A 25,960-nucleotide genomic window follows, 5' to 3' on the forward strand; every position below is an offset into this window, starting at 1 on the left:
TTTTTGATTAGTTTGAGGCTTCTTTGTAAGTTTTGTTAGGTGGGTCCAGAGATAATGTGATCACTTCTGAGTCAATGCCCTTCTGAATTCTCTATCCAATGCCATTTGTGTCAGGAAGCTTAGCCACTTTGGCTTTTGAGAACATGAACTATTCCCAGCACTGTGTTATCTCTGGAAATTGTTCTACCTGCTTTCTGGTGATTTGTTCCCCAGACTTGGGTAATTTCCTCATACATGCATTAATCAGTAGTTAGCCAAGACTCAACGGGTAACCGTCTTTAGACCTCCAGAGTTCTCTCTCTGCAGCTCTCTCCTCTCAGGTACACTGCCCTGCAAATTTTAGCCACCTTGGCCTCCCTGGACCCCCAGCTCTATCTCCTCAGCTCAGGAAGATCACTAGGCACCATCTGGGTCCATCTCTCGCCTGGCGCCAGAACCTGAAAATTCTGCAGGCAGTAAACGGGGGGCAATCATAAGGCTCATTTTGTTTGTTTCTCTTCTCTTGGGGATCAATGTCCTTCACTGACTGTTATCCAATGTCTGAAAACCATTGGTTTAGACATTTTGTCTGGTTTTCAGTTGTTTAAAGCAGGAAGCTAAGTCTAGTCCCCATCACTCCATCATGGCTGCAAGTGGCAGTCCCATTTGCATTTTTCTTACACAGCGTAGTTTCAAATGCCTTTCAACAGACAGCATGGAGAGACAGAATGAACTCTGGACTAAGACATTCTAGATCTAGTCATGTACCCTCTCTGGATTTCAGTTTTGGCATCAGTCATCTATTGCAGCAATTAATGGTGTGTAACAAACAAAAAAAGAAAAAAAAAATTTTTTTTTTTTTTTTAACAAACAGCTCCAAATTTATGTCAGTGGTTTATGATGATAAGCATTTATTCTCATGACAGTGGATCTTTGGATCAGCCAGGGTTCAGCTGATCTGGGCTGGGATTGGCTGGAAAGCTCTGTTCTGGGCTTCCAGTCTGTGGGCTTGGCTCCAGTCTGCAGGTTGGGTTTAAGTCTGCTCTCTGTGTATTCTGGTACGTAGGCTGAAGGGGCAGCAGCTACCCAGGGTTTATGTTCTTCTCAAGGCGGATCACTGGAGTACAAGAGACAGGCCCAGCTACACAAACATGGTTCAAGCCTCCGCTAACATCCCATTGGCCAAAGCAAGTCACAGGGCCAATCCCAAATTTAAGGGGTAAGGAAGTCTAGTCTGTCCCCATGAGGCCATAGCAAGTCTTTGGATGTATAATTCTATTACAGGCTGTATGAGTTTCCTATGGATGTTGTAACAAGTTACCACAAAATGAGTGGCTTAAAAAATTGAAATTTAGTCTCTCAGAGTTCTGAAGACTTGAAATAAGAAATAAAGGTGTTGACAGGGCCACATTCCCTCTGAAAGCTCTAGGAGAGAACCCTTCATTTCCTCCTCCTGGCTTCTGATGGTTGGTTGCCAGCAAACCTTGGCATCCTTTGACTTATAGCTGCATCACTCCAATTTCTGCCTTTGTCTTCATATGGCTGTCTTACCTTTGTGTGTGTCTACGTGTCCGCTTCTCTTTTTATAAGGACACCAGTCATACTGGATGTAGGTCCCATCCAAATTCAGTACGACCTCATCTTAGTGAATTACGTCTGCGAAGACCCTATTTTCAATAAGATCACATTCTGAGTTTCCTGATGGATGTGAATTTTGGGGGCCCTGGTGGCACAATGGTTAAGAGTTCAGGCTGCCAACCAAAAGTTTGGCAGTTCAAATCCATCAGCTGCTCCTTGGCAACCCTATGGGGCAGTTCTACTATGTTCTATAGGGTAGCTATGAGTTGGAATTGACTTGACAGCAACAGGTTATTTATTTATTTATTGGTTTATTCAACCCAAGTACACGGCGGTGAAGAATTAAGACTAGTTATTCAATCTTTGGCAGTTTATCTGCTTTCTAAAAATTCCTTTTTGTAAGATCTGAGCAAGCCACATTCCACCCTCCCCTCCCTCATACTTCCTGTCAAGGGACTGGTAGAGCCAGTTGAATTCCAGTAATGACTGGGCTGGAGTCACTGGCCAGGCTGCTTCCCAAAGAACATTTTGGAAAATTCCACATTTTGGCCTGGTGTGAACTCAGGTACCTTTATGGCTACACTAAATCCAGGTGGATTGCTGGAAAGTCTTTTCAAAACATTTCACCCATTTCTCTCATTTGCAGAGGTCAATGAACTTTGGGGCAGATGCCCTGTAGCCAAGCAAGTGTCCATACTAAAGGCCCAGCTTCCACTGGGAGAGGATGCTTGGAGCGGAAGGCTCCCTTGCCAGTTGCTGCAGGCACTTTGCATATGACCTGCTTAGCCAAACACCAGTGGCCCAAGATTCTCCAGCTGTCTGTTTTTCTCTCTTCTTCATTTCCTCTTCTCCCTTAGTATTGCTCTAGGAGGCTGATTCACACCCTGCTTGGGTCCACATCACACAACTCTGTCAATAAGGCCTTTGGATCCAGGAGATAACTTCTCTGCAGGAGGTCTAAAGTCAATAGACTCTAACCGGCATGAGAAAGCCCAGGGCACTAAGGTGTTCCAGGAACCCTGATGCTGATGTATGTGTGCGTGCGTATTTATACATGTGCCCCATGGACTCTTGGGGAGGCTTCCGGAATCAGGCTGCAAGTGCTCTGTTTGGTCTTCCCCCAGTTCTAGATTTTGCTGGGGACTTAGTATGTGCCATATAGAACTGGGAGGTCCTGATGCTGGGGCTATAGGAGCAAACCAGACAGACTGAACCTGCCTAAATAGGCCACAGTCACAGAGCCAGAGTGAAGTAGTAGGAATAACACCAGTCTAAGAAGCAAGAGGTCTGGGTCCTGGCTCTGCCACTTATTAATTGAAGAAATACTTATTGAGCCCGGACTCTGTGCTGGGGACACAGTGATGAACAAGACAGACAGGTCCTGGTTGCCTTGGAGCTTATAGTCTTATGTGTGGGGGCGTTATAGATCATAACAAAAGGCAAGTAAAGAAAGAAGATGTGCTAGGTAGTGATGATGAAAACGCAACAGGGTAACGGGACACAGGTTCCCCGGGTGGTGCAAACATTTAATGTGATCAGCTGCTAACCAAGAGGTTGGAGGTTCCAGTCCACCCAGGTGCCTCAGAAGAAAGGCCTGGTGATCTGCTTTTGAAATATCAGCCACTGAAAACCCAGTGGAGCACAGTTCTTTTCTGACACCCATGGGGTCACCATGAGTCGGGATCGACTCAATGACAACTGTTTTAAAGGGCTACAGAATAACTAGGGGCTTACTCTAGATGGAGCAGTCAGGGAAAGCCTGTCTAAGGAGGGTACATTTGTCACTAGCTGTTTAACAGCAAGCCAGGTCCTCCCCTTTGCTCCAGTTTTCTAATTATATAAACCAGCGGTGTGGAGTAGAGGAGCTCTATGGGCCTGTCTAGCTCTGAAATGTAACGATTTTATCTTCCACATGATCCTTTTACCCAGTCCTGAAAGCGGGGCGGGGGTGGGGGGGCGCGGAGTAAGCCGATTATGCTGTATCATCTCTCTGCTCCCTCTCCAGAATCACGAGGTCCTGTATTTGTAGAGCAGAGAGATAAGAGAAGCCGTGGACAAGCACTTTTATTCAGTTAGCTTCGTTTTCAGGTCCAGCCTGCTCCTGCCCTGCGCTCCCCACCCCAGCTGGCTGCAGATGGGCTGGAGCCCTGCTGCTCCCCTCACCCCAAGCTGGGTGGCAGTTCTCTGAGGGCCTCCCCATGGGTTAGCCCACACTCCACTGGATATATATCTGCACCCAGAGTGTTGAGAGGGCTCCCGAAGCCAGCCCGCTGAAATAGCTGTGTATTCTCTGTGAGAGCTGGGAATTTCAGCCCAAATCCCACAGAATCCCAAGTGGCTGAGGGGAGGTTATGAGACACTAGGAGCCCATGCTGCCCACTCTTGAGCTTTGTTTAGAGATGACACTCCACAGGAGCCATCTACTCTTCCCTGGTGCAGTGATGCTCCTTGGCCCTGCAGGGTGGGTAGCGCCCGGGAGACTCGGCTGATTTAGAGCTGCCTATGGGTCATCAGGCCACGAGGGTAATGGTGGAGGGTTTGGTCTGGGAGATTGTGACTAGCCATCAAGATGCTCCACCAAGATTTCACTTTCTTGTCTTTGGCTTGGACTTCCTGCCTGGCCTGCCTTAGCCATTCCTGGGCTTCTAAACCAGGGGGTGGGGTGTAGAAAAGGGCTGGTAAATAGCTAAAGATAACCGATTATTACCCGCCCCCCCATTCCAGCAGTGTGAATGCCCCCTACCACTACGTTATGATGTAACCATTTCACACTGCACCCATTTTTTTTTCACTTAGTTGAGGACAATGGTGAGCCGAACCCCTTTTCTTATCTCTAGCACCCTGGTATCGCCCAGCCCTGCCAGCGGCTCCAGCAACCACAGCAAGAATGTCACCATCAGCCCTGGTCCACTCACTGATGGCCTCCAGGACACCATGCTTAAAGAACACAGCCCCCTTCCCCATCCGAACAGAAGTCACTAGTTGCTCCCAGGTGCCCAGGTTTCTCTTCTGAAGCAGGACAAGCAAGCGAAGAGCCTTCATCTGTACTCTGTTCTGGCTGCCACAATGCATGGCTGGACTCTCAGTGGAGATTCATTTGTTTCCCAGACCTGAAAGGAGACAAGGATAGTCTACTCAGGCTGTGCACAGGGGCACTGCCTTCTCAAAGAATTCAAGGGCTGGGGGACAAGGCCACGGACCACCCTCCACTGGGTCTCAGGTAGTGCCTCTCTCAGGGCCCTACCTCCTGGGCATTTGCTCCCCAGGCTCAGAAAGAAAATACCTTCTTTGCTCTTTGCAAAACTTTCGTTTCCCTGAGGCTGGACCAAGGCTGTTTTTCAAGCCCCACGGTTTTCACTGACACTCCTACTTAGCCCTCTGAGGGACTCTCTCCTGGCTTTTGCCCCAGATATTAATTCTATTCCAGGATGGCTCCTCCTGACCACACGGCCCCCACTCTGTCACCTGCCATGGCTGGGCATGGAAAAGGATTCTCTGAATTAAAAACCAGGGCCCCTAAGTTCTAACTAGAACTTCTCCTGACTTGTGATGTGATTTTGGGCAAATCATGTCAGCTCTCTGGACCTCACACTCCTTATTTCCAACTAGCTGGAATGGATGAATACTTGGAATAGGGAAGGTAGCATAGCTCCTTGCTTCTCAAAGTGCAGTGCATGGACCAACAGCATTGGTATCCCTTGGGAGCTTGTTAAGAAATGCAGAGTCCTGGGCCCCACTCCAGACTTCTGGATCAGAATCTGCATTTTCATAAAACCCTGGATGACCTGTGTACACATTAAAGTGTGAGAGAGAATTGGTATGAATGACATGCAAGATAGTTTGCTTGAAGTTTGGCCTGTATAATAAAAGCAAAAGGGAATTTCTGAAGCTTCTTGGGTAGAGTAATGAGCACAATATTTAAAATTAATTACAGCAGTCAGAGACATTGAAGGGTGAGGATGGTCAGGGAACTGGTGAGGAGGCCACTGCAGCCATCTGAGTGTGGCCACAGGACCTGGCAGTGGGGGGAGAGCGTGGGCCTGGTCTAGACTGACACTGCTGAGGAGGAATTGGCAATTCTCAGTGAGAAATTTGAGGTAGCAAGGAGGAAGAGGTCTTAAACAATTCAAGGCTATGAGACTTTGGTCCTTCAGACAAGACCTTTAGACAGGACCTGCGGACTGTACGCACGACCCCAGGCTGGCCAGGCTGTTTAATTAAAGAGATGGCCCTTATTTATCAGACATTCTGGCATGTCCTAACTGCATCCCAGACAGGAAGGAAGGACACAAAGCACAGCGGAGCTTATGAAGGTGATGTGTTCCAGTCACTCTGGACCAGTTGGAACCCCCTGGGGAGACTTTAGAAATCCTGATGCCCTCCAGGTTGGTAACGAAGATCTAAAAGTATCTCTATTTCCAGAGGACATGACCTTATACACAAAAAACCCTAAAGAATGCTCAAGAAAACTACTGAAACTAATAGAAAAATTCAGCAGAGTATTAGGATATAAGATAAACATACAAAAATCAGTTGGATTCCTCTACACCAACAAAAAGAACATCGAAGAGGAAATCACCAAATCAATACCATTTAGAGTAGCCCCCAAGAAGATAAAATACTTTGGAATAAATCTTACCAGAGACATAAAAGACCTATACAAAGAAAACTACAGGACACTACTACAAGAAACCAAAAGAGATGTACATAAGTGGAAAAACATACCTTGCTCATGGATAGGAAGACTTAACATTGTAAAAATGTCTATTGTACCAAAAGCGATCTATAGATACAATGCAATTCCGATCCAAATTCCAACGACATTTTTTAATGAGATGGAGAAACAAATCAGCAACTTCATATGGGAGGGAAAGAGGCCCCGGATAAATAAGGAATTACTGAAAAAGAAGAACAAAGTGGGAGGCCTCACACTACCTGATTTTAGAACCTATTGTACCACCACAGTAGTCAAAACAGCCTGGTACTGGTACAACAACAGACACATAGACCAATGGAACAGAATTGAGAATCCAGACATAAATCCATCCACATAGGAGCAGCTGATATTTGACAAAGGCCCAAAGTCAGCTAAATGGGGAAAAGACAGTCTTTTTAACAAATGGTGCTGGCCTTACTGGATATCCATCTGGAAAAAAATGAAATGAGACCAATACCTCACACCACGCACAAAAACTAACTCAAAATGGATCAAAGGCCTAAATATAAAATCTAAAATGATAAAGCTTATGGAAGAAAAAATAGGGACAATGCTAGGAGCCCTAATACATGGCATAAACAATATACAAAACATTACTAACAATGCAGAAGAGAAACTAGATAACTGGGAGCTCCTAAAAATCAAACACCTGTGCTCATCCAAAGGCTTCACCAAAAGAGTAAAAAGACTACCTACAGACTGGGAAAAAATTTTTAGATATGACATTTCCGATCAGTGTCTGATCTCTAAAATCTACATGATACTGCAAAAACTCAACTACAAATACCCTTATTAAAAAATGGGCAAAGGATACAAACAGGCACTTCACTAAGGAAGACTTTCAGGTAGCTAACAGATACATGAGGAAATGCTCACGATCATTAGTCATTAGAGCCATGCAGATCAAAACTATAATGAGATTCCATCTCACTCCAACAAGGCTGGCATTAATCCAAAGAACACAAAACAATAAATGTTGGCGAGGTTGTGGAGAGACTGGAACACTTATACACTGCTGGTGGGAATGTAAAATGGTACAATGCAACCACTTTGGAAATCGATTTAGTGCTGCCTTAAAAAGCTAGAAATAGAACTACCATATGACCCAGCAATCCCACTCCTTGGAATATATCCTAGAGAAATAGAACCTTTACACGAACAGATATATGCACACCCATGTTCAATGCAGCACTGTTTACAATAGCAAAAAGATGGAAGCAACCAAAGTGCCCATCAATGGATGAATGAATAAATAAATTAGGGTATATTCACACAGTGGAATACTATGCATCAATAGAGAACAATGATGAATCTATGAAACATTTCATAACATGGAGGAATCTGGAAGGCATTATGCTGAGTGAAATCAGTTAGTTGCAAAAGGACAAATATTGTATGAGACCACTATTTTAAGAACTTGAGAAAGTTTAAACAGAGAAAAAAAAATTCTTTGATGTTTACGAGAGTGGCGGGGGGAAGGGAGAGGGGTATTCACTAATTAGATAGTAGACAAGAACTATTTTAGGTGAAGGGAAAGACAACACACAATACAGGGGAGGTCAGCACAACTGGACTAAACCAAAAGCAAAGAAGTTTCCTGAATAAACTGAACACTTTGAAGGCCAGTGTAGCAGAGGCAGAGGCTTGGGGACCATGGTTTCAGGACACATCTAAGTCAATTGGCATAATAAAATCTATTAAGAAAACATTATGCATCCCACTTAGGAGAATGGCATCTGGGGTCTTAAGCGCCAGCAAGTGGCCATCTAAGATACATCAATTGGTCTCAACCCACCTGGAGCAAAGGAGAATGAAGAACACCAAAGACACAAAGTAATTATGAGCCCAAGAGACAGAAAGGGCCACATAAACCAGAGACTGCATCAGCCTGAGACCAGAAGAACTAGATGGTGCCCAGCTACAACTGATGACTGCCCTGACAGAGAACCCCTGATGGAGCAGGAAAGCAGTGGGATGCAGACCTCAAATTCTCATAAAAAGACCAGGCTTAGTGGTCTGTCTGAGACTAGAAGGACCTGTAGGTCATGGTCCCCAGACCTTTTGTTAGCCCAAGAGAGGAACCATTCCCAAAACCTACTATTCAGACAGGGATTGGACTAGACTATGGGATAGAGAATGATACCAATGAGTAGTGAGCTTCTTGGATCGAGTTGGCACATGAGACTATGTGGGCAGCTCCTGTCTGGAGGGGAGATGAGAAGGCAGGGGGTCAGAAGATGACCGAATGGACACAAAAATAGAGAGTGGAGGGAAGGAGTGTGCTGTCTCATTAGGGGGAAAGCAACTAGGAGTATATAAAACCAAAAAAACCAAACCCTTTGCCATCGAGTCGATTCCGACCCATAGCAACCCCACAGGACAGAGTAGAACTGCCCCACAGTTTCCAAGGAGCGCCTGGTGGATTTGAATTGCCGACCTTTTGGTTAGCAGCTGTAGCACTTAACCACTACACCACCAGGGTTTCCAGGAGTACATAGCAAGGTGTATAAAAATTTTTGTATGAGAGACTGACTTGATTTGTAAACTTTCACTTAAAGCACAATTAAAACAAAAAAAAATCCTGATGCCCAAGCCACACCCCAGAGCACTTAAACCTCCGGGGCGGGGCCCAGTGGATTCTGCTGCACAGCTAGGGATGAAATGCACTGGTTTGGCCTGTTCCACCATTGTACCTTTGGAAGTAGATAACTTGTATTCTAGAATTCACGGATGGAGAGGAAATTTTGGATTTTGGACTTGGAGTTAAGACTTTTGCTATGATATGATGGGGTGAATATGTTTTACATGTTACAAGGATGTGATTTTTTTAGGGGCCAGGGGGTGGAATGTCATGGATTCAATTATGTCCCCCCACCAAAATGTGTTTATTAACTTGATTAGGCCATGTGTGGTTGTTCTCCACTGTGTGATTTTCCTATGTATTATAAATCATAATCTCTGCCTGTGGTTAAAAAGGATCAGGATGGGATGTAACACCCTTGCTCAGGCCACGTTCCTGATCCAATGTAGAGGGCGTTTCCCTGGGGTGTCGCCTGTACCACCTTTTGTCTCTCAAGAGAGAAAAGGAAAGGGAAGCAAGTAGAGAGTTGGGAACTTCACACCACCAAGAAAGCAGCGCTGGGAGCAGAACGAGTCCTTTGGACCTGAGGTTCCTGCGCTGAGATGCTCCCAGACCAAGGGAAGACTGATGATAAGCACCTCCCTCCAGAGCTGACCAAGAAAGAAAGCCTTACCCTGGAGCTGGTGCCTGAATCTGGACTTCTAGCCTAATGGACTGTGAGAGAATAAACTTCTCTTTGTTAAAGTCATCCCTTGTGGTATTTCTGTTACAGCAGCACTAGATGACTAAGACACCAACCTACAGACTGGTGAAAGGAGGTCCTTGGGACCACCAGGTGTGTGGCTGCTGATCAAGTCACGGGTCTGTTGTTTTCTCTGCACCATTTACAAGCAGCCTGGGCCAGGGGTAGTGCATGCCGCCTGTGGGAAGGAGCCTGGAGTCTGAGCCAGCTCCCACAGTAGTATTGTCACTAATCCCCCAGACACTTGCATTCGGTGATGACTAGGGGAGGGGCCTGGGAAGAAATGCTGCAGAACAAGGCTCAGAGCACGCAGTTCCAAGATACAGTTCCTCACGTGCACAGACTTCAACACAAAAGTCAAAGGCCCCATTTTTGGAGCATTCTTTTCTATATGAGTCCCATTTAAGTGATGGAGCCGCTAGTCTGTGTTGGGATTTTGGTTACTGTAGGCTCCCATCAGGGAGGGCACTGCTGCAGATACTCCTTACAAAAAGTCACATCTCATGGGGTTGGACCACTTCTCACCAAGGAGGCCAGCTTCCCTGCTGATGACACACTGGTGTTGGCAGTTTACAGGTACTTGGGAGTCTTACAGCCCAGGGCAAGGGGTGGGATCTGCACTTGACCGACTCTGAGAGGGAGGTGGCTTGCCCGGGGCTGAGGAGGCGGCAGAGATGGCTTTTGAATTTATGTCTCTTCCCTCCCTGTTGGGTGCTCTTTCCATTCCGCTGGAAGGTTCCTAAACAAAGGCGAGAGCTGAAGGGTTTCTAGGAATGAAGATGGTAGGGCTGGGGAGGGTGGAGGCTTCGAAGCATTTTTTATTGGTACCAACTAAAGAAGATGGTCACAAGGGTCACCTTAAGGCTCCTTTCCAGATGGAAATGCTTTCAAAGTCAGGGACTAAGGAAGATCAAAAAACAAAACAACAACAACAAAAACACCGGAGAAAGGGGTTAACCTCATTTTATCAGATTTAAAAAACGTCCTTGGCTGTTGGAAGCGGCAAATTTGACACCATGAATGACTAACGCCCCTTAAGGGGGATATATACCTGTCCACATGTGCCCCTGGCAGGGATTTAAACATTCGAAGGCTTTTTCACAAATCCTAAATCAAGTAGATTCGTCCCAGCCCTTGGTGAAGTCTAAAAGCCGGGCGAGGCTTCTGTTAAATCACCCTCTTTGGGCTCTTGCTCCCAGGCTGATAGTCACAAATCCACGCTAATGAGCACTCCTGAAGAAACCCACGACAGCACCGCTAAATTAGGAGCAAAGGGAGCCCAGGGCAGGGGAGAGGGACTGTTTGCTTTGGTTGGGAAGGTAGCTGGGCCCCAGCCTGTGTGTTTGCCTGACAAGGAGGCCTGATAAGTGGGCTGCGTACAAAGTGTTGCCTGGTGGGGCTGTGCCATCTGCTGCGTGCGGACAGACTGGGTCCACTGGCCCTGCTCCCTGACCTGTGGGAGAGGGTCCCCTGCCACTATGTCTTTAGCTTCCTTTGTGGCCCATGGTCACTAAGAAACCAGGATCATTTTTCTTTCTTCAGGCATAAAATCGAACTCTTGAACTTTCGTTTGATGAATTACTTTCAGGCTGCTGTTTGTTTGCAGACCAAAGCTCCCTACTGTAAGAGGGTGGGGGTCATGGTCACTCTCCTTCTTTTGCTGCTGGTCCCTTTTTTTTAAAAAAGAAAAAAATTAATTTATTGTGCTTTAAGTGAAAGTTTACAAATCAAGTCAGTCTCTCATACAAAAAGTTAATATACACCTTGCTATGTACTCCTAGTTGCTCTCCCCCTAATGAGACAGCACACTTCTCCTTGCCACCCTGTATTCCCCGTGACCATTCAACCAGCTTCTGTCCCCCTCTTCCTTCTCATCTTGCCTCCAGGCAGGAGTTGCCCACATAGTCTCATGCGTCTACTTGAGCCAAGAAGCTCACTCTTCACCAGTATCATTATCTTATAGTCCAATCCAATCCCTGTCTGAAGAAATGGCTTTGGGAATGGTTCCAGTCTTGGGCTAACAAAGAGTCTGAGGACCATGATCTCCAGGGTTCCTCTGGTCTCAGTCAGACCATTAAGTCTGGTCTTTTTACGAGAATTTGAGATCTGCATCCCACTGTTCTGCTCCATCAGGGATTCTCTGCTATGTTCCCTGTGAGGGCAGTCATTGGTGGTAACCGGGCACCACCTGGTTCTTCCGGTCTTAGGCTGATGTAGTCTCTGGTTTATGGGGCTTTCTGTTTCTTGGGCTCATCTTTACCGTATGCCTTTGGTGTTCTTCTCCTTTGCTCCAGGTGGGTTGAGACCAATTGATGCATCTTAGATGGCTGCTTGCTAGCGTTTAAGGCTGCTGGTCTCTTTTCCCCAGGCCAAAAGGCAAACACTGGACTGCCTACTGAACCTTCTTGGCAGTTGTAGCTCTTCAAGACAGTGTGGCCCAGTGGAGAGAATGCAGAAGATCTGGGTTATCTTGGCTCTGCCATTTATTAGCTATGTGACTTTGGGGCAAGTTATTCAACTTCCTGTGTGCCTCAGTTTCCTCACCTGTTAAAGGGATTCATAATCTTGGCTCTGTCTACCTTATAGGTGTGTTGAGAGCATAAGATGAAATAATACAAATGAAAAAAATGTGTATAAATGGCAACATGCCATACACATTTTAATAACCATGCCCCACCCTTCAGCCCAGCTGTCTGCGCTGTCTGGGGACAGTGTTAGCAGGAAGATACGGTCGTGACACAGACTTTGGGTTCATATCTCTTCTGTTCTGAAAAGGCTGGACTATAACATCTCTATGATGTATACAAAAGCTGAGTAAACATAACATTAAAATACAACTTACTTGCAGGCTTCTTGAGGGGAGGAAGGAAGGCTTATTTCTATGAATGTGTCATGGGGAAGGAGTCACCCAGCTTCTAAGGGCAACCTATCCTCTTATGTCGTAGAAACCATCACCTCTCACTTTTTCCAAGGAATTTTCTCCTGCAGTCTGATCCTGTCTCCCACATCATCAATTTCCTTCTTTCTACTGGACCTGTCCCTTCAGTATATAAACGTGTCTTAATAGCACCCATTTAAAACAAACAAAAACCTTCCCCTTGGCCCCCTGTTTCCCTTTAGCTCCAACCCCATTTCTCTGCTCCTTTTCACAACTAAGCTCCCTCAGAGGAGTGTTGTCCCTACTCACTGTCTCTGCTTCTTCCTCTCCCATTATTTCCTCAACCACTCCAACAGGGGCTTCTATCCCCTGACTACGGCCTGAAATGGCACTTGTCTAGGACCTCTGTGATGTGCAAAGTGGCCAGTGGTCCATGTTCTATCCTTGCTTACTCAAACTCTCAGCAGCACTGGACAGAGCTGACCACTCTCTCTTTGGATCTGTTCTTCTACAGACCTGCCTGAGACCACACTCACTTGCCTGCTCTCCCTTCTCTGCCTGAGCCTGTCTCAGCTTCTTTGACTGGATCTTCCTTCTCTGCTTCTAAGTGTCAGAGTGCCCCAGGGATCTGTTCTCAGCAATCCAAATAACTCTATACTGTTTGAAGGAGACTTTACCCAGTGCCATAGCTTTAAACATTACCCACACATGGTGACTCCCACATTTATTTTTCTAGCCCAGACCTCTCCTCTGGACTCCAGAATCATATGTTCATCTGCCTACTCAATACCTCTGCTTGGATGGCAAATGCAACTCAAGTTTCACATGGGCCACCCAGAACTCTTGACAACTCCAGCTCCTTCTCTCTGAAACCCCCTCCTCCCTGTCTTTCTTGGTTCAGTGAGATCATATATTGACTGACCACCAATGCTCCGAGGGGCTTATAATCACCTTCATGACCAATTGTCTGCAAGTGAGATAGTTGGAGGTTTGCGCAAGGATGGAGCACCCCAGCCAAAGGATAGCCTCCGCCATGTGAGTGGCACCACCATGCCCTTAGCTGCTCAGATCAAAAGCCCAGGAGCCATGCTTTCTCTCCTGCCTCACATCCAACCCATTGGCAAGTCCAGGCCACTCTTATCCCTTGCCTGGACCTTCACAGTAGCCTGAGGAACGGTCTTTTCTTGGTGCCCTATGACTACACTACATATGACAGCCAGAGTGAGCTTTATAAAGTGTCAGTTGGGTGGTTCCCACTATACCTGGAATAAAATCCAAACTCCTTGCCCTGGCCTCTAAGGCCCATGTAATCTGGCCCTGCTTCCTGGATCACTGCACTCAAGTCACGATGGCCTCCTTCCCACCCTGTAACCAAGCAGAGCCCCTTCCCATTCAGGGCTCTTTACTTTCTGCTGAGAAAACTTGCTCCCAGGACTTCACATGGCTGCTCCGCCCTCCCTACTCAGCTATCAGTTTGAAGTTCTTTTCTCCAGAGAGGCCATCCTCATCCACCCCAGCCAAAATCAGCCTTCCCAATTGCTGCCTATAACACTATGTACGTTAGCTGCAACACAGCACTTGTTAGCACCTCAGATAGTCTCATTTATTGGTTGACTTGTTCTTTATTTGTCTCCCCCTCCACCCAGAATGCCGGTTTCTTGAGGGCTTGACTCTGTCTTCTCACTGCTGTAGTCCTAGAACTGGGTGCAGTGCCTGGCACAGAGAAGATACCTGATACAGTGTTTGTTCACTGACTGGCTGCTCACTACTGCTCAGTGCCCGATACACATCATTAGTATTTCGGGGATAGATGGGGCCTTTGAGATCATTGAATCCAATTTTCTCTTTCTTTCTGTTGTGGATTGAATTGTGTCTCCCCAAAATGCATGTTAACTTGGCTAGGCCATGATACCCAGTATTGTGTGGATGTCCTCCATTTTGTAATCTGATGTGATTATACCATGTGTTATAAGTCCTAACCTCTGTGATGTTAATGGGGCAGGATTAGAAGCAGCTATGTTAATGAGGCAGGACAAAATCTATAGAACTAGGTTGTGTCTAAAGTTAATCTCTTTTGAGATATAAAAGAGAGAAGTGAGCAGAGAGATGGAGGGCCTCATACCACCAAGAGACAAGAGCCAGGAGCAGAGCTTGTCCTTTGAACCCAGGGTCTCTGCGCTGAGAAGCTCCTAGACCAGGGGAAGATTGATGAAAAAGACCTTCCTCCAGAGCTGACAGAGAGAAAAAGGCCTTCACCTAGAGCTGGCACCCTGATTTTGGACTTCTAGCCTCCTAAACTGTGAGAGTAAATATTTCTGTTTGCCAAATCATCCACTTGTGGTATTTCTGTTATAGCAGCACTAGATAACTAAGACACTTTCCTTTTTTTCCAGCTGGGGAAACTGAGGAGGAAAGAAGGCAAATTTGAGGTCAAGGCGTCACAGCAAGTTGATGGCAGAGCTGAGGTGTCTCAGCCCTCAGAAAAGACCTGACGCTGGTTTGATGTTGCTGATCCTGTGGCAAGGAGAGAACAGTTAGCAGGCTGGCATCCTGGTGAAAGAGTCTGCTTGCTATTGGCTAGGATGACATGTTAAAGGCCATCATTTAGTTGGGGTGCTCCATCCTTGTGCAAACCCCCAGCTATCTCACTTGCAGAAAGTTAGTTGTGAAACTGAGGGCAGGCCCCTCAGGGCAGGGGTTGCCAGTCATCAGATGATCCAAGTCTGCCATTGCATACTGTCTTGGTCATCTAGTGCTGCTATAACAGAAATACCACAAGGGGACAGCTTTAACAAAGAGAAGTTTATTCTCTCACAGTCCAGTAGGCTGTAATCCAAATTCAGGGTACTGGCTCCAGGGGAAGACTTTCTCTCTCTGTCAGCTTGGAAGAAGGTCCTTGTCATCAGTCTTCCCTTGGTCTGGGAGCATCTCAGTGCAGGAATCTCAAGTCCAAAAGATGTGCTCTGCTCCTGGCACTGCTTTCTTGGTGGTATGAGGTCCCTAGGTTACCTGCTCACTTTTTCTTTCATATCTCAAAAGAAATTGGCTTAAGACACTATCTAATCTTGTAGATCTCATCAATATAACTGCCACTAATCCATCTCATTACATCATCGTGATGGGATTTACAACACATAGGGAAATCACATCAGATGATAAAATGGTAGACAATCATACAATACTGGGAATCAGGACCTAGCCAAGTTGACAGATATTTTGGGGGACACAATTCAATCCATGACACATATCATCAAGGGTACACTTTTGTCTTGTGAAAGCAATGCTAAACCTGTCTAGTAGCCTTTGGATTATTGGGAAGAGGCTAAAACCGAAGGCAGGGCTGGAGTAAGGGCTTGGTCTCTGGGGGCACAGAAGGCAGGAGAAGAAAAAGCCTATCCAGCAGATGGGCAGTTGCAAAGGGGAAGAGGTAGGAAGGTCTGTGAGGAAGGCTGCAAGGGCCCTCTCCTTTTCTTCCTTTTTGACATCCATATACATTTCCTCTCTCACTTAAAATGTCCTCAGGCCTGAGGGTTCAAGTAGTGTTTACACCCATAGCTCATTGGCAGAACTACATTCAGACACAAGGGTGAGATTTCTAGCCAGAAATTCAACAAGTTACCAACCATCATGCAGCCCCTTCCTGTCCGGAGAGGACTGGGCAAAGGGGAACGCTGCCTTTAAGGTCAGAGAACAAACAGGAGAACAAAAGAATCTGGAAGAGGGAGAGAAAGCTTTGCCAGGTAGGGTAGGAACACTGGGACAGCCACCTCTTGGCCCTGTCATGGCATCTCTGATGCTGCCCCTCTGGGATTTCCAGGAGGAGGCAGAAACCAGGCACTGGTGAAGGGACTGGAAGGTCAGGCCTGTGGCTTTGGGAACATGCAGGAAGCTTTAGTTCCATCCATCTCACTTGCCCCAGCTTCTCCCTTGCCTCCCCCAAGTGTTGGTGAGCAGAGCAGGATGACATACGGCTCTGGAGGGGCTACCAAGGGAGGTGACTTACATTTCTTCTGTAGAATGTTCTGCCTGGCCTTAATGAATGCCAAGATGTCAGAATCCGTCTGGCTGTCCCCAGTGAGAGGGATGGACGACGTCGGCCTCTCGGAGATGCTGAGGGCAAGCACATGCCGCATTTAGTACACTTTACGTTTGGACTCAACGCTTACCTCTCTGGAGTGCTTTCCTGTCTTTGATAACTTGATTGCACCCAGGAAGCAGTGCGACTGGGCAGTGTGCCTCCTCATTCTCTCACCCTGTGCACTGCAGCCAAAAGGATCGTCTTACAATGCAAATCGGGTCACATCACTTGGTAGCTTAAAACCCTGTAGTGGCTTCTTGTTTCTTTTGCTGTGAAATTCAAACTATGTCCCATGACCTCCCAGGCCCTGTATGAACTAACCCTTGACCTTGTCACATGCCTCCCCCCGAAGTATTCACACACTATGGCCACCCTGACCTTCTTACTCTGATACACCAAACCCTTTCTGGCTTCAGGGTCTTTGCTTTTGCTGTTTCCTCTCCCTGGACTCCTCTCCCCCAGACTTTCACAGGCTGAAGGTACTTTCTCTCACTGCCTTTTCTGTCCTCTCACCACCATTCCAACTGCCCTCCACGTTCCCAGCTTTCCCAACCCAAGCCCATTTTACCTGAGGCCTGTCTCCTGCAGCACCCAGCTTAGATATCACATCCTTTAGGAAATCTTCCCAGTGCATTGCCATCCCCCACCCTGGCTTTGCCCTTGAGAGAGAGATGACTATTCTCCCCTCTCTCCTTAAAAACAGAACCATCAAATTTAGCAGGGCAAGTTGCCACACAGCTAAAAAACTATATTTCCCAGCCTCCTTCGTGGCTATGTGTGGCCGGGTGACCAGGTTCTGGCCAATGAGATTTGTAAGCAGAAGTGCTGGGTGGAACACTTTTAAGGGAATCCCTTTAAAAGAGAGGGATGTTTGTGCCCTTCTCCCTCCTCTTTCTCTGTCTAACTCCACCTACTTTAGAAAAAGTTCCTTGCAGGGCACATTCCTGGTATCGCACCCATCACTCAACACAACAGGTGATGGAACTCACTTCCTTAGAAGGCAGTGGGGATTGTATGTAACAAAGGGCTTTCACTGTCACAGTAATTTCTAGTTTCTGGGCATTCTGGCTGCAACACAATGAGAAGTACTAAAGCAGAGGAGAGGGGGCTGCCTTGGGTCATTCATGCTGCCTGGTGGGCTAGGAAGGGGCTAGTGCTGGCATTCCTCCTTGAGCAAAGTGGGGTCTGCTGGGTGAGAGGGGGCAGGCAGAGATTCTCATCAGAGGGCAGGGGCCACGCCAAGGTCCAGGCATGCCAAGTAGCATGGCTCAGAAGCCTTTTGGCCAGGCTGCCAACTCCATGCCCCATAACCCACCTGGATATTCTGTGGTGGGGCTAGTAGACTATGAGGGACTGCCTCTGGGGCAGTTCTTTCCCTGTACAGCACCAGGCACATCCATTCACAAGGAGCTGTACAGCAACACTGCCCACACAGGGCTCCAGTGAGCCTGGGAGAAAATTCCCCTGTTTTGGGAGTCAGACATCTGAGAGAGTCCAGGGGATCCCCAGGGGATCAAGGTGGAGGCCAGCTCTGCCACTCCATCTGTGTGGCCATTGGACAAGAGGTTCCTCAGGTTGTGGGGGACCGGACTGGTGATTTAGGCCCATTCCACACTTGCAGGGACCTGTTCCGGGGGCCGGGGAGGAGAGGAGCCACAGACCTGTCTTCCAGGGAGGCTCTGGTGCTGCTCTTCTGGTTGAATGGTGCAGGGTAAGGTGGCGAAGGCAGGATTTTCCTGGCATTCACATCACTGCAAAAAGCAAACCGGCAAAAGCGAAAGGTAAGGGAGGAGGCTTCCAGAAGCAAAACTCAGGAGTTGTGTTTAAAGCTAAGAATCCTTTGTCTTCAATGGTTTACACATTAATTTTCACTTTTGAAGCATTGCATATGTTGGCTGTGGAAGCAGAAGAACACACTAGGCCCTGTGAGTGCTCTGAAAACACCAAGCCATTCAGTCTCTCAACAGCCTAAGAGGGTGTGTTATTATCCCCATGGTATAGATGAGAAAGCTGAGGCTTAGATTAAGGAAATTCTGAAAGTCACCCAGCTGGTATGTGGCAGAGTAGACTGAGCTCCAAGTCTGTGAGGCTTCAGAGCCTGTGCTCTCAGCCATGATGCTTGACTCTGTGGCCTTTTTTTTTTTTTTAATTAATTTTTATTAAGCTTCAAGTGAACATTTACCATTCCAATCAGTCTGTCACGTGTAAGTTTACATACATCTTACTCCCTTCTCCCACTTGCTCTCCCCCTATTGAGTCAGCCCTTTCAGTCTCTCGTTTCGTGCCAATTTTGCCGTCTTCCCTCTTTCTCTATCTTCCCATCCCCCCTCCAGTCAAGAGTTGCCAGCACACTCTCCAGTGTCCACCTGATTTAATTAGCTCACTCTTCATCAGCATCTCTCTCCCCCCCGCTGACCAGTCCTTTTCATGCCTGATGGGTTTTCTTCGGGGATGGTTCCTGTCCTGTGCCATCAGAAGGTCTGGGGAGCATTGCCTCCGGGATTCCTCTAGTTGCAGTCATACCATTAAGTATGGTCTTTTTATGAGAATTTGGGGTCTGTATCCCATTGGTCTCCTGCTCCCTCAGGAGTTGTCTGTTGTGCTCCCTGACAGGGCAGACATTGATTGTGGCCGGGCACCAACTAGTTCTTCTGGTCTCAGGATAATGTAGGTCTCTGGTTCATGTGGCCCTTTCTGTCTCTTGACTCTGTGGCCTTTTATGAGGAAACAGACACTGGAGACCACAAGGCTGAACCCTGACCATACTAGCTGCCCCCAGGTGGCACTGATGACCAGCTCTGGCTCCCTGAGTGAGAAGGCAGACCCAACAACTCATACAGGTGCAACTTAATCATTGAATTAGGCTGCCTGATGCATCCATCTTGCTTTGGTTTCCTGGTTGTAGACAGTGGAACCCAGCAGAGCCATTCTGGAGGTGAAGAGGTCAAAGGACAAAGCTGGCCCAGGATCCAGTATAGTCCACATATCTCCGATGGCAAGGGTCCCTACACCAAGTTACGGACTCAGTGATGGGATTTCTCCCTTGCTTTGGGATGACCCTGCATGGAGACAACGTTGGATCTGGAAGAGGCCTAAAAAGTCACAGAACCCTCCTTATGGAGATGGGGGCCTTCAGGCTGAGAGGTGGGCTAGGGCTGGAGACAGGTGAACTGGCTTTGCCAAGCTGGCTTGGCGTAGTCTAAGGTCCTCCACAGGTACTGCTTGTCCCGCCCATGAGTGCAGACCCTTCCAAGGCTCCAGCCTCCTGCCCTCTCATACCCTTAAGAAGTGGTAGGACCTCTTACCCTGGGGCTGACTCCACAGGGTCAGAACTTTGGGACAAACAAACAGGAAGGAAATCAGAACCTGGGACTTCTCCCCCCTCCCCAATGCCCATCTCCTATCAGTACAGAGACCGGCCACCGTGCTCTTGGGAGGGTTAAAGATTGCTGGGCCTGTGTCTGGTGAGGGCTGCTGTAGGACCAGAGTTGGCCGCAAGGTGGCAGGCCCTGCATGTTTTTCTTGGGACAACCGTGGCTAATTCTCAGGGCTCCTGCTGAGTGGTTCCTGGTTCACGCCTCCAGAGCGAAGGAGAAAGGGCTGCCCATCTTGCAGGTGATTTGAGTATACCGGTGCCAAGGTCGGGTTGGAAGCTGTAGAGAGTCACCCGCATACAAATGGCTTGTTAACTCAGTGGAGCTCAGTGGTTTCCCAGGAGAGTGCTTTCTCGGATTTCAGGGATAATTCACAGGCACCAAACTGTTGAGAGTTGGGAGTGGGTGGAAGAGGGGCAGAAATGGGCTGTGGGCAGGGCAGAAGGGTTCCTTTCCCCAACTCACTGGGTCAGAAGAGAGCTATCAGTGCTGTTCATGGAAATGACTGACCCTCATGTGTGCTATCACATCTATGCTGTTCCCTGAACAAACCCTCGACTCATTCATTCAGCTCATCAACTGCTCACTGAGCTCGTCTTCTGCAGTGTGGCAGGCACTGTGCTAGGCATTAGAGATAAGCAAGTCCCAGCCCTAGGGGAGACAGAGGAGGAAAAGACCATAGAGTGGTGTGATCACACCATGGCTGAATGGTATCTAGCACCTTCAGCAGAGACCAGCTGCCCAGCCTGTTGCCTAAACCCACCTATGCAGGAGGATGGCCCATTGTGAAGTTTTTGGGGCTCCCAAAGGAAATGACTCTTCTGGTCCCTAGGTTGCTAGAGTGTCCCTGGATGCCATAGTTCAGCTTCTCAAACCCTCAGGGGCATGCCACGAATGACCTCTGCCCTCTTTTGACCCTGAATTCATTATTTACTTATTTTTTAAAATTTCATTTATTTTGTTGTTGAGAACATACACAGCAAAACATACATGAATTTAGCAGTTTCTACATGTACCATTCAGTGACATGGATTACATTTTTTTTTTATTAACTTTTATTGAGCTTCAAGTGAACGTTTACAAATCAAGTCAGACTGTCACATATAAGTTTATATACACCTTACTCCGTTTTCCCACTTGCTCTCCCCCTAATGAGTCAGCCCTTCCAGTCTCTCCTTTCGTGACGATTTTGCCAGCTTCGAACTCTCTCTATCCTCCCATCCCCCCTCCAGACAGGAGATGCCAACACAGTCTCAAGTGTCCACCTGATGTAATTAGCTCACTCTTCATCAGCATCTCTCTCCTACCCACTGTCCAGTCCCTTTCATGTCTGCTGAGTTGTCTTCGGGAATGGTTCCTGTCCTGGGCCAACAGAAGGTTTGGGGACCATGACCGCCAGGATTCCTCTAGTCTCAGTCAGACCATTAAGTATGGTCTTTTTGTGAGAATTTGGGGTCTGCATCCCACTGATCTCCTGCTCCCTCAGGGGTTCTCTGTTATACTCCCTGCCAGGGCAGTCATCGGTTGTAGCCAGGCACCATCTAGTTCTTCTGGTCTCAGGATGATGTAAGTCTCTAGTTCATGTGGCCCTTTCTGTCTCTTAGGCTCTTAGTTATCGTGTGACCTTGGTGTTCTTCCTTCTCCTTTGCTCCAGGTGGGTTGAGGCCAATTGATGCATCTTAGATGGCCGCTTGTTAGCATTTAAGACCCCAGGCGCCACATTTCAAAGTGGGATTTAGAAGGATTACATTCTTTGAGTTGTGTAACCATTCTCACACTCCTTTTCTGAGTTGTTCCCCATTAACATAAATTCACTGCCTCCCAAGTCTCCTACTTAATCTTTCAGGTTGCTGTTGTCAGTTCGATTCCATAAAGATAGTTCTTAAAAGAGCACAATGCTCAAGGCAGACATTTTTTTTTACTAGTTAAGCTAAACTACTGTTTGGTTTTAAGAGACTTCAGGGGATATTTTTGGTGACCCTGAATTCATTTTTCACAAGACATTCTTCCTGGAGAGAGAACACCTCAGCCATCAGAATGAATGATCTGTTTCTTAATAAGGATTAATAACCAATATTAATAATAATCAGGGACCCGGGGTAACCAATCAGAGCATTGTGAATTTAGTGTAATCAGCCATGAGGACCTGAGCATCCCTGGGGAAATGATGAAATCAGGTTCCTTTCAGAAGCCAAGGAGCAGAGGGCCAGCCCTCCGGCCCACAGAGATTCCATCGAGAGTGGCATCCTAGAGATCAGGCCCCAGCAGCCAGCTGGCCTTCGCATTCGAGCAGCCCTTCAATGGCACTGGAACCTTGGTCTGCTCAAGAATGAGCATGTCAGAGAGGCCTTGGTACAGATGAGGATGGGGAACCTCAAAGGGGGCACTGCCTTGCCCAAGGGCACATTGCTTGCAAGAGCTATGACTGGAATTCATTTGATAGGTCCTTTGTGAAAGTCTAATCTTGGGAGCAAGCCATTTAAGATTCAGGGATCATCTTCAACTGGAATGCCTAAGGGGTATCCAGGAATGCCCAAGGCTGGGGCAGGCTCTAATTCTCAGACAAGGAGGATACCAGTGGAGGAGCTCAGTTATGACCACTGATTTCCCAAGGAGACCCTGGGAGGCCATGCCAGTGGCTAGTTCTTAGACTGTTCCATGGTGGACACTCAGAGAGTCTCGGGGGAATGACTGGCAGCAGAATGTACAAATAGACAAGCAATAATGAGTGCCAGCTTTGGCTGGTAGGAAGTGTGAGAGAAAGGGAAAGAAGTACTGTATAGGGAAAACCCAAAGAATCCATTGTCATTGTGTCAATTCCAACTCATAGCCACCCTACAGGACAGAGTAGAACTGCCTCATAAGGTTTCTAAGGAGCAACTGGTGGATTTGAACTGATGACCTTTTGGTTAGCAGCCAAACACTTAGGCACTGCACCACTAGGGCCCCACTGTATAGGGGGGAAGACAAAAAAAAAAAAAAACGGAGACAGGGAATGTGAGGTACGGATAAATGCAGGGAGAGCAAGAATGTGGAAGAAAGGGATAGGAAAAGAAGGGAGTGAAGGAGAAAAGCAGAGAGAAGGACAAGGCTGGGGAGCAGAGAGAGGTAGGGAGAAAGGAAGAAAACCATACAAAAACTTGGTAGCATAGACTTAGATTTGGGTTTAAGCTGTAACTTGTCCCCTTATTAACTATGTGAAGCTAAACAAAGTTTCATTCCCTTTCTGGGCCTCAGTTTACTCATTTATAAAATGAGGAGTTTGAACTCAGGCTTTTTCAACAGGAGTTATACTGGCATTTGGAGCAGAACAATCCATTATTGTATGGGGCTGTCTCACACATTGGGGGTAGTCTAGTGACCCTGGCCCCAACCACAAATGCCAGTAATGCCACCTCTCTGGCCCCAACAGTCACTCTCACCCCAAAGAACTGCACACCATGGTTGTTAGATTTAGCAACCAAAAATACATAAGCCCAATTAAATTCAAATTTCAGATAAACAATGAATCTTTTTTTGAGCATAAGTATGTCCCATGCAATATTTGGGACTCACTTATACCAGGAAATGATTTGGTGTTTACCCCTCCCCCACATTTCTAAGTACCTCCTAGGGGGTGGCAGGTTCTCTACTGAAATACCCTCCTGGATGACCTCTAAGTACTGTGTAGCTTTAGTGACTTCACGGGCAGTGGGCGAAGACAACTGAGGAGGAGCGCCTCGGATGGGTAAGGGCACAGCGCTTGGCCCAGCCTCTGCATGGCGCCGGGACTCAGGGGAGGTTGAGAGATTCGGTTTTCCAATTCCCCATACACATTCGGACTGGAGTCAAATGGTCCCTGCAGTGTTGCTCAGTAAGAGAAATCTTGGTCTGGAGTCAGCATTCTACTTTCTCTCTCTCTGAGTTAAGAGAGCTACCAAATTATGCGGCCCCCTGGACTGAGGAAGATTCTAGAAGCCTCTCATTTCAGATTTAAACACTGAGGGTTCCCTTACCACACACAGTCCTGTGCTTCAGTGAAATTTCCTTTGTCTGATGGTTCAAAGACTCCTTCTCCACAAAACTACATGTAAAGTAACTTCTTTAAGTCCAGGGAAGCCAGTTGGCCTGGGCCAAGGGCCAGTGTTAATTCCTCAGGCTTAGCCAACTTGTGCATGCATGAGGCCAATTGTTAATAGTGAGGTCTTTGAGCCCAACCTACCTGTTCTAGGTGAGACTCCACAAGGCATCACGGGGAATGCAAGAGAACAAAATGAAATAGTCTCCACCTTCATGGAGCTTATATTAAGCGGAAGACAATTTATAAATAAACAAAAAGGTAACAACAAGAACATCTCAATAGGCTAGACAGTAGACAAAACACTAGGCTAGACAATTCATTACTAGCTTGCAGCCTAGTGGGCAAGAACCCAGGCTGGGCGGTCAGGGAGATTGGGTTCAAGTCTTAGCCGTGCTGAGTCATCTTGGTCAGGTCTTAGTTTCCTCATCCACAAAATAAGAATGATACTGTGTAGATTAAATAATGAAAGAAAAGCACCTAGCATCAAAGGAAGTACATAATAAATGTCAATTGTTGCTTCTGTTAGTAATCAGTTGCTCATGATGTAGGAGATGACGCCAGGGGACACAGCAGTCCTTGCCTACAAATAAACTGTAATGAACTCTGCCCTCACAGATCTCCAGGCTGCAAGGGTCAGGTGGCTGACTGAGGACAAGAAAGTCACTGAAAAGGCCTAACACACACTGGAGCACTTGGAGCCTCCCAAAGCCATCCCTTTTGAGACCCTCACTCAACACAGCCTCATTTATTCACTGAGTGAACAAGTATACACTGGATGTTTTGCCTTCTCCCAGGGAATTGAATACAGGGAGGAGCCAGTAGGTTCTAGATACTAAAATTGGACTCAAAGGTGCATGGTGGCGGGTCTGTGGCTCACAGATCTTCTTTAGGATTCCAGCATGACCGCCTTCCCCACAGGCCTTATTTCCCCGGGTTGGGCAGGAGGGGCTGGGGAGCTGGGGGCATGTGAACATAGCAGCCCAGGGCCTTGTGTGTCCTCAGGTGACTGCAGCAAGGTTTCAGGGGTGACAACCAGAAAGAAAAGCCAGAATGACTAAGGCTGAGAGCATGCACTGACATAGGGCTCTGCAGACCTGCAGGCTATTTTAGGATGATGGGCCCTGACTAATTTTGAACAAATCCTTGGTGCTGTGGTTATAGAGGTGGTCCCTCTGGCTGGTGGGCTCAGAGCAAACACTCCCCTATTTCTTCCCTGGAGGAAACAAATCAATCACCAGGTTTTTTCCCAAAATGGTGAGGGCCCGTAAGGGGAAATTTCAGTTTTCCAGCCAGAGGTTTGCCTTCTAAGGAAATACAGTTTTGCTCTTTGACAACCCTGGCCCTTGGAAAAATCACACTGTGGGGACACATTGAGGGTGAAGGTCCCAGGCAGGAGTATGTGATGTTTGGAAGAATATAAAGAAAGTATGTTTGTGTGAAATAATACAGGATATGGGCTAGAAAATACCAACTACTGCCAAACATCCTGTGTCCCTAAGGGGTGGTCATTAATTCTTAAAAAAAAAAAAATTTGGTGTGAGGAGTGTGGGGTAGTGGCAAGACTCTGACATGCCTGGGTTCAAATCCTGGTCTCACCACTTATTAGCTATGTGACCCTGGGAAAGTTACTTGACCTCTCTGAGCCTGAGATTTCTCATCTATAAAATGGAGGTGATAATAATAATAGTACCTACTTAGCACATGTGTGCAGCACCTGGCCCATAACAGAACTGAACAACTGTTGGGACATTCCTGCTGTGAGAAGAAAGCCAGTGCTACTAAGCCAACAACTAATCCTCCACTGCTGGCTGTTCAAGAGTGTTGGGGATGCCATGATGACCTGGGAAATGGTCTTCTCCCTGCCTCACCCCAGGTAGAGCTTTACAGGCTCTTTACCATCAGCATTCAAAAGCAAATGGCAGATGACTTCTTTGTCAGAAGAGAAGTCCCTAGACCTCTGCCTTTCCAATCTC

At 47.2% G+C, this 25,960-nt stretch overlaps 1 protein-coding gene across 6 annotated transcripts in view; it reads right to left on the reverse strand.

Moving 5' to 3' along the window:
* Nucleotides 1-1,882: 1,882 nt before the first annotated feature.
* The window catches only part of KIF6 (kinesin family member 6), a 560,205-nt gene continuing 536,127 nt past the window's right edge, over nucleotides 1,883-25,960 (reverse strand). For all 6 annotated transcript variants that reach the window (XM_049891330.1, XM_049891334.1, XM_049891323.1 and 3 more), the window contains 3 exons: nucleotides 18,215-18,304; nucleotides 16,479-16,585; nucleotides 1,883-4,667 (listed from right to left, as the gene is read on the reverse strand). In XM_049891330.1, the coding sequence (XP_049747287.1) occupies nucleotides 4,651-4,667; nucleotides 16,479-16,585; nucleotides 18,215-18,304 (214 nt within the window). In that variant the 3' untranslated portion in view covers nucleotides 1,883-4,650. The remainder of the gene's footprint in view (nucleotides 4,668-16,478; nucleotides 16,586-18,214; nucleotides 18,305-25,960) is intronic.

Source organism: Elephas maximus, chromosome 1 (assembly GCF_024166365.1).
Source record: "Elephas maximus indicus isolate mEleMax1 chromosome 1, mEleMax1 primary haplotype, whole genome shotgun sequence".
NCBI lineage: Eukaryota > Metazoa > Chordata > Mammalia > Proboscidea > Elephantidae > Elephas > Elephas maximus.